This window comes from Pithys albifrons, chromosome 6, assembly GCF_047495875.1.
Source record: "Pithys albifrons albifrons isolate INPA30051 chromosome 6, PitAlb_v1, whole genome shotgun sequence".
NCBI classification, from domain to species: domain Eukaryota; kingdom Metazoa; phylum Chordata; class Aves; order Passeriformes; family Thamnophilidae; genus Pithys; species Pithys albifrons.
In genome coordinates this window covers 56200339-56209517 of record NC_092463.1, presented here as the reverse complement: position 1 = coordinate 56209517, position 9179 = coordinate 56200339, and the positions used below count along the sequence as shown (strand labels likewise).

The 9179-nt window shown below is 38.3% G+C and overlaps 1 protein-coding gene across 5 annotated transcripts in view; it reads right to left on the bottom strand.

Moving 5' to 3' along the window:
* Window positions 1-825: 825 nt before the first annotated feature.
* The window catches only part of TEAD1 (TEA domain transcription factor 1), a 159682-nt gene continuing 151328 nt past the window's right edge, over window positions 826-9179 (bottom strand). For all 5 annotated transcript variants that reach the window (XM_071558996.1, XM_071558997.1, XM_071558998.1 and 2 more), the window contains 3 exons: window positions 8872-9012; window positions 7311-7463; window positions 826-6614 (listed from right to left, as the gene is read on the bottom strand). In XM_071558996.1, the coding sequence (XP_071415097.1) occupies window positions 6501-6614; window positions 7311-7463; window positions 8872-9012 (408 nt within the window). In that variant the 3' untranslated portion in view covers window positions 826-6500. The remainder of the gene's footprint in view (window positions 6615-7310; window positions 7464-8871; window positions 9013-9179) is intronic.

The window sequence follows — 9179 nt, the reverse complement described above, 5'->3', positions numbered from 1 at the left end:
TTTTAAAAATGACAGTGCAACATCTGCCACCCAAAAGGAGAACTGGGGAGTATGGGAGGGGCATGTGGTTTATTCAAAAGCCACTGCTCCCCTTTTGAAGCAGAGATGAGCCAGATGTACCTTTTTTTTCTCTGCCAAGTCCTGGTCATTTTTTCATTGATTTCAGTTGATCCGGGATAACCCTTTTATTCTCTTTTTCAGTTTTTTTTTTTCTAGACAGGTGGTTACACGTTGTGAATGCAGGAGGCAATTTGCTCCTGTTTCATCCTCTCATTATAGCAGGTACAGCTGCTAGCTGAGGGACAAGTGGCTTAAGAAATAGAAGAAATCAGTCTCTTGAAAGCATGTCACATTTTTAGGACCTCAGTTCTCATAGAGCGGGACAGTTCCCACTGTCCTAGAAGGAACACCTCAACTTCAGATAACTACCATGCTCCTCACTCAGATCTAGTTGCCAAGTTAGTGATGTATTTGGTACTGTTTATTATGTAAGATTCTGAACAGGTCATTCCTGCTTCTGGAATAAGGGGTGTGGGTGGCTTTCCCCATGTTAACTGTGCAGTTTAAGTGCTGTTTCAAACCCACCACTTCTTTTGGAAGGCACTCAAGTTGGAGGTAGGATGATGGATTCATGGGTAAACAGAGGTTCCTGATGCGCCAGCCTCGAGTGCCATCCCTACAGGTTTTTCTAAATCCCACTGGATGTCCTTTGTACCTTTAGAAAGGCACACAGATATTGCTGCAAGTCTGGTCTTGTGCTATTTTGGAAAACGGTTTTGAAAGTTGAACCCAACATTAAAAAGAGATTGATGTAAGAGATTAAGATAAATGCACAAAACACTTTCATTGTCTTTATTTTCAATCGATACTGTATGAATACAAAGGTTCTAGAAAGCTACAAAAATTCTACCACTTTATCAAGAAGGCATCAAAATGTGTCACTTTGCAAAGACATGAAAACACCTGCAGTAACCGACACAAAAATAGCATTTTTAGAGTGATGAAATAATTGCACTTAACTGTCATGGATATTAAAGTTATCACACATATGTACCGCGAAAGCTAGAATACATTTTTTTTTTTACAAAGCACTTTATAAAAAAATTCTCTGCACACAAAACCTATAATTTTCATATTACTATCATACTAAAGATAAATTCACTTTAAAGCCAACACTTAAAACATTTTAAACAAAAAAAAAGGTACCAGTACCTACACACAGACAATAACAAATACAAGAATACTGTACTGCCAAGAGGTTTGACCGAAACTCCTTTTGAAAGCTTCTGCAAATATGTTAAGAAAACATTGGAGAACATTCAGTTTTTTCCAAGCGCCTTCCCTCACTGTCTAACCAAGAGGTACTTTATCATCAAAAGGCAAGTTCTACATCAAAAGTTACCAGCAGCAGTACAATATTAAAGTAACCACTGACCATATATGAATATGCTTAAGTCACAAACCCATTTTATACACATTACACAAATAAACATAAAGTGAGAATTCCATTAAGTCATTTACAAATGTGAACAAATGCACATGGCAAAAAAACCCCAAAACAAAACAAAAACCCAACCTGTTTTACATAAAATGTACTGAAGAATTAAAGGCTATTCAGGTTTTCAATGTTATAAAATTCTTTTGTCTTTTTTTTTTCAGGCACATATTGTATTTTTTGTCTGCAGTCATGAGCCTGAATCAGAGGCCCATAAAACAAAACAAAACAAAACAAAAACACATATTCTGTAAGGAGGTAACAGGGATCCATCTCCTTTTAGTCAACTGAGTGCATTTAAGATTTAATTTACACACTAAAACTAATTACATGATCTCAGCAAGAATGACCTGAAAAGTTAAAAGATGAAGATGTCCAAAGTGTTTCTTGTACTTTGATTTATCCAGCCTCAATCTTTTTAAGGGGGCTAAACATCTTGTTATGAAAGATAAGATGGGGGGGAAGAGATCATCCTGAGAAAAGTACAAAACTGGACTCTGTTAGACACACCTGCTGTGTGACAGGCACGTGTGTCACTATGGATAGGAAAGGGGTTTCTCAGTATGACTGACTGAGCGCTCCTGGAAAACTCCAAGGGGAACTTGCTTCAGTGAGCAAGTATGGCCTAGGACTCGCAGTGGAAAAATAAATAGATCTGGATCAGTATGTCAAATGTTGTATCTGCCTTGAAGTGGCCAGTTACTTACATTCAACATTAATGTACACCCTTCATTGTCTCCGATAGCCCACCCCGTGCAGGTGTAGCGGAAGAAGCCACTGCCAAACTTACTGAGCTGTAGCTGCAGCAGAAAAGGAAGGGAGAAACAGGCATTGTATCTGCAATTCCTTCAAAATAGTGGTGCAGTACCTAAACAAAACCGGTCTGGAATTCAAGTAAGTTAAACTACTTTTGTTAGTAGTAATTTTTAACAGCCCCAAATGGTACCATTATTCTTATTTTAATGAGACAGAGGTGTTGTTTATCACAAATATGAACTAGTACAGCTGCAACATTTGGCAATAACTGAAAATGTTTTAGTCTGCTTGTGGGGCCAAAGTGTCTTTGCCCTACCTCAGTTTCATTAAGTTCAACAGGATTACTTGTCTTATAGAGGTAAGTGAGATTTAGACCTTGAAGGAATAACAAAAATAATATTTAAGAGAAAGGGAACTTGAATTATTACAATATTTACCACACAGTGTCACAATATTTCTCTCTATAAAAAGTTAATCTTAGTTTTCATCAAATACTTTAAAAGTCAAGTTAAAATTGTATTCACAACTATATAATCCCTCTGACAGCTTTTGGTTTTGCTGATATTTGTTGTTTCTAACATTGTTTTCTTAAAATCTTGCTCCTCTTCCCATCGATTTTACTCGTAGTGTACAGTATGGCCCCCGTTCACAGAAGGTATCAAATTCAGGCTCGTTATTAAGAGGAGCTAATTTTTTTCCAAGACATCATCTGGGAGATAAAACAAAACAACCCTGTGTTTTGAATTGTGCTGGGCAGAGTTCCTCTAACAGCACCTTCATCCACCATGCAAACACTCAACATTTCAATGCTTAAAAACACACAATTGCATTTTCCCTATAACTATTCTCAGTTCTCCATTTCCATCTTGTTTTTATGCATCTGACTTCCAGTATGCATAATTTGTAAACAAAATCTTCTGTCTAAACAAAGAATCTTCACGGATACCAAAATATTATTAGAGGAGATCAATGAAGCCATGTTTGTCCACTGAAATTCTGCAGGTTATGGATCTCTCACTATGCAGACGTGTGAGTGGATGAAGAGCATATAAATGTGAATATTTTCGTTTTTATACCATAGACAAATCAGTTGCTGGTTTGCAATGCTGTCAGAAATGGCAAACAGTAGATTATTCTTCAGCAGGCTGATCATTAGCAAAATCACTTTGCTATGAATGGTGCTCTTTTGTGAATGGAGGCCTGTAGATTCAACTTATTCCAATAAACCAAAGGCATTACGGTGATAACTAAATATTTTTGGTCTCTCTACAAATTGTCATTATTATGGCAGCACTTTTCTAAGCTGGAATTTCAAACCAAAGGCACTTTCATGCTAGAGTGCAGAAGAGTCACAATTAATTATTTGGTCATGAAATTTAAAAAGGCAGCATTTATTAATACAATTCACTTTTCACGGAGAACTAAGAATCTGTAACCTTTCCTTTTGGTATAGACATTTAACTGCGTAGGAATGGGACTGACTTGTACTGGCAGTTGGTTTATTTAGACCAAGCAGTCAAAGAGTGTTTCTGTGGGAAAAAATACAGATATTTTAAAAATGGAACCAATTAATAAAACAATATATAAAATTTAGGTTAAGAGGCTAAAGGTACTTCTAATGTAATGCTAAGGCACTGCATATTGTAATGCTTTGGCAGCTCTCAATTAAAAGGTTCCTACAAAAAAGTAACAGTAACAAGATAAGTACTTCCAGCTTACAAAAGAGCTCACAGTTTACAGGCAGCCTGTTGGACTACACACCCCACACTCAACAGTTGAAGGATTAAGGCTTTTAAGAATTAACATATACAGGGTATGGATCATTTACAGAAGTGTAAAGAAAAGACAAGGGAAGTAGTTTCCCTAATATTACATATGTGAACACCAATAAACATTGTGACTGTTTATACCCTATAGTTATGGCATATGTAGTGTGCCAGATTCTATTAAAAAAACCTGTACCTGGTTTTGCAAATTGACTTACATACTTTATATGCCTTAAAGAGTTTGTATGTTATTAAACAAAAAAAATTTAAAAAAATCACCAAACCCACAATTCAAACCCTAAATAAAAGACAACTTTAGAACAAAAAAACAAAGTAGTTTTTGACTTGTAACACCAAGTGCTTAGAATAAAGGGCTACCGTTAGGCTGTTACAATGCAGTGCTTTTCCTGATGTGATTGTTAGTGTTAAAAATGAGCATTAAAAGACACCTTACCATGGACATATTTCTTGTTCAGTTCACAGAATATAAACTGAAAGATCATCAGCCCTAATATCCACAAGCAGGTAACGGCTAGACATCACAGCAATCATCCACCTAACAGAGTCAGATCAGAGGCAGGCTGAGGAATTAAAGCAGTTGCCCTTCCCCTCGGTGGTGTTTGCATCGTCCTCTAAACTGAGACCTCACCAGTGTTAAGTATGAACCTGGTCTGACGCAGATGTACAGTGACCCACTGCCTTGTCTGGGCTCTATTCTAGTCTGGATAATTTGACAATGGGCAATTCTAACAAAAGGACTATACAGGAATAGAATTAAAAAAACAAAACCAAAGCTAAACAACTTTCTTTTTTGAAGACTACAGCACTGTGCCTGGGAGTAGGGACCTGCTATCTTTGATACAGGATTGCAAAAGACCTTCCCAAGAACCCTCTTTGCTGATACCTGATAGCTGATCTCTAAGGTGGCTTGTGCTTGGTTGGGCAGCCCTCAGCCTTTCAGACAAAGGTTTCACATGAGAAGCTGCCGCTGGCCCAGCACCTGCCCAAACAACTGCTTGGGCAACTGAGGGGCTGTGCTGGGCTGCAGCAGGAGAAAAGAAACTGAGCAAAGCTCTCTGGTGTGACCAGGAGGAATGAGACCACGACTCTCACATGTGCGTACCTCAGACAATCACTCATGCCCACATCCATGGGTTGAATCCTTACAGTATTAAAATATCTCCAGCTGTACTTCACTTCCTGGAGTGTTCCCTGAAAGTATCAGAAGGATGAATACTACCACATCTGGATGCAAAAGGACAGCAGACCCCACGTGGTATGTATGTGTTTGTTTTGTATGAGGTCTTTGCCAGCCAGAACTGGAGAGACAACTGGGAGAGGTGTAAGAGCACCAAGACTGAGAGGAAAAGGAGAAAAAAAAAATCTCCACTTTCCAATCTTCTTTGCCTGATGTTGGTTGTGATCTTCTAGCATCTCATAGATATTAAAGCTGTTGATCCTTTCAGAGTTGTACATATTCCTCTTTCAAACACGTTAGTGTTTTGCTTTCTGCTTACAAATTACTCGATGCTGTCACAATGTCAGCTGTTTCCGTTCATCTGTTAATTTCAGAGTTGCAAGTTTTTTGCTCAACTTATTAGAAAATGTAGTTGTCCATATAAAATATAACTGCACACAAAAGACTACATATAATGCAAGTCTAAATCTTCAGTATTTACCTACTTATTGCAAAATGAGCCATCTTTTTCATTAAATAATCAAATTTTCATATTAGTACAATACAACTTTATACTCTTTTAAAATACACTAGATATGTTAGGGATAAGGGATGATGTTTTCTTTCTCTGCAATACCTGTTTGAAAGTTTAATGGATTAGAAGATTAGTTTCAGTGTTGAGAAAAAATACAAAATTTGCCTAATTTTAGGACCTGTCTGTTTCTATCAGGCATTTCTTAAGGCTATATTTTTTATTTGGCTTCAAACAGAAAAATGTTTCATTTTAAAAAATAATTTAGTGAATTACATTCGTCCATATCTTCCACCCTAATTAGTTACAAAGATAATTCTATAAAGATTATTAACTTTGTGTACTCATTTACAGTTATAGCATTTCAATTTCACTTGCATTGTAAAACAAGTATTTCATGTTGGAAAAAAACCCAAAATAAATTCTTATAAACGCTGTCAGTTTTTCCCCATGGCAAATGCTCTGTCATACATTTTTCTATCAGAATTAAAAATAGGCCTCCACAGACAGAGGCATTAGGTTCTTAAATACAGTCTTCCCAAAGAACTGTGGTTTACAAATTTGAAGAACACTTAGTTTTAGAAATAATTTTTACAACTGTACCAGAATTTCACAGCTACAATTATATATGAACACATTAAAAATGACTTCACTAAAACAGGATTTAGAAAAATGTGGGTGAAAGTTGGGCCAGAGGCACTGCCACTTAGTGTTGAGGTTTACAGTCTGTGTTTTGATAAAGAAGTGAAATGAAGTGTATATATAAATAACTGCTCAGTCCTTTACAAGCCTGTAGATATGATGCTGTGCTCCATGTTCGCTGTTCGACACTTCGAATACACAAGCCATGCAGAGCAGGGTTTCTTGTGTATCCCTGTTTGTTACCACCTGTTTGTGGGGAAGGAAAAGGTAGACAGTACGTTACACACTTGGAAACACCAGGGCTGAAACAAGAAATGACCCTCATCACCTTGCCAAAGGGAGCTGGGCATGGAGGACACTTGTGCTTGTGGCCCTACTGCTTCCCTGTGCCGCCAGCCCTCGGTCCTGCCCAAATTCTGCTCTGAGGAGCTTGGCTGAGATGCCACCACAAAGTTGCACTGTAACTGATGAAACCAGCTTAAAGGCCACTACTCGGACCATTCCTTGTGCTTTTGATCACCTGTTGGGCATGTACTGCCTGTTTTCCCCACCCAAGAACTAATTAACCCCACAGACATTTGCAGTATTGTAACCGAGTCTCAGGAAGAACACATGGGATGGTTCAAAGTTCTTGCCTCAGGCTCCCTACAGACACCAGACTTGCATGGATAAAAAGACAGAAGTAAGCTGAATTTGTGGAAAATAACAAAGATGTTTATTCATGTTCACAGCCAGCTGAGCCTTTTCATCCTTAGTGACTGTAGTGCCCAATTCCAAGAGTATTATTCTGAAGTCACTGGGATGGTTTGTCTAGTAAGCAACATGACTAAGGGATCTGGAAACTGGTTCTCAACATTACAAGCTAAGCAAGACATACAAAGTATGTATGGGAGTATTTTAGAAATGGAAATGGAAATGGAAAAATAAAAAGTGAGTTCATACCAATAAAATTGTAAAGTTTTCCAACACGCTGTTCATCATGTATTTCTCTGGTAAATGCTTCAGCTTGTGTATGAAGTTGATCATATATTCACACATTGGAGAGCGATTTATCCTGTACACGAATCGGCCATTCTCAAACCTTGCATATTCAGTCTGAAAAAAAAGAAAGAATATTCAGAATGTGATCATTTATAAATAGCAAAGAAGTGACCACTAAATCTTGGGGGTTTTATTTCTTTCTGTAGACAGAAAAAAGAGAAAGTGGCTCAGACACACACATGGCTACTTGCTGACTCCTGCCTAAGCTATGCAGTGCCCTGCTAAAAATTCAAGGACCTTCAATTATTAAAAACTACAATATCCCTACTTGTTCTCTAACCTGTGAATGGACAAACTGAACTGATGAGGATTACAGAACAGAAAGTCCAAGTTGAGTTAAGATGAATTAGGCGGAAAACTTTGTGGTAAAATGATTTTACAGGAGTTTTGAGGCAACTGCCTGTGATGAGAACAGCAAAAGTAAGCTTATATATTTATGCTTAAATATACACATATAAGCATTCATACATTATTGAACAATTTAGGAGGCAATTTATGAACTACAGAAAGATGCAAGACTACAGCTGGAAGAAAACCAGACTGACTTAGATTGAAGAGGCTCACAAAGGGCTAAAGGAGGGTAAGGCTGTGACTCTTGGACTCCAGCTGCCCAGCTACCAATTGCTCAGATGAGCCACTCAGTGGCTTGTGGGATTTTTGGCTTTCCCTAAGCTTGAAATAATGGAAATTATTAAAACCTTTTTTATGGTCTCCATGGTTAGAAAATATATTTTGTATAAGAAGGACATGAATGGTGATTGCAGCTCTAGGCCTAAATTCCCGTACAAAACTGTTTTGCAGGTAACAGTTGTGGATGTAGGACTTAATACCCAGCTGCAATATCACTGTACAATGAACCAAGTAGCGACGTGACCATGACATACAGGTCTGTGCTTAGAAAAGATAAAAAATAAAGGCAGTTGTATGTTAAGAGAACATGTATCTCAGTATTCAAAAGCTGCTGGTGAGCGGGCAAAGCCTGCCTTTCTGTGCACAGAGTACAGTAAAACAGCATGGGCTGAGATGAGACAGAGCACACCACCCATGGCTTTAAAGTGTTTAAAAAATCTAGATAATGGAGGGTAGCTTGTTACTGAGGTACAGTTCCAGACAGGCTATGTGGCTGCCCAAGTGTTTGGAAATGGAAGAAAAAGCATTTTTGCTTCAGCTCTCGTGTGCCAGTTGATGGAGGAGGAGGCACTGATGTCTGCTGCAGGTTCCCCACAGAACAGTGGCACAGGCAGGGTGGAGTAGGGGCTCCAAAGGGACAACAATAATTACCATTCACACATGAGTTTAAAATGAATGCAAACACTGCTGGGAAGGCAAAAATTCTTTCAGGAAGGATTAGAGGAAGGAAGGAAAAGCCAGATAAGAGTAAGTAAAGACAGGCAAGAGAAAAGCCTAAGTAAAATAAAAGGGGACCAGGGTATCTTCCCACGTTTCCCATCACAACACCCACCTCTACTTTTTCTACTACTTGCTTTCCAAATGAGCAGACTTTGGTGGAACAGGTGATTGTCATGTTTTCTGAGCTCTCGTACTGACTAGTGACTCCGTAAAATGCTCCTGTATCATCTTGGATGTTGCAGTTTAAGTCAGCCTGTTGGGAAAAAGTGATAGCTGGTGAAGATTTTATTTTTCGTTTGACAGTGTCGGTAGCATAAGCTGTCATTAGTTCACGGTTCTTTTCAGAAATAAAGGGCCCAGTTTTATGGTGATCAGTGACAGTGGAAAAAGTCTGTCAGGGAAGCACCTGCCTAATTGTTG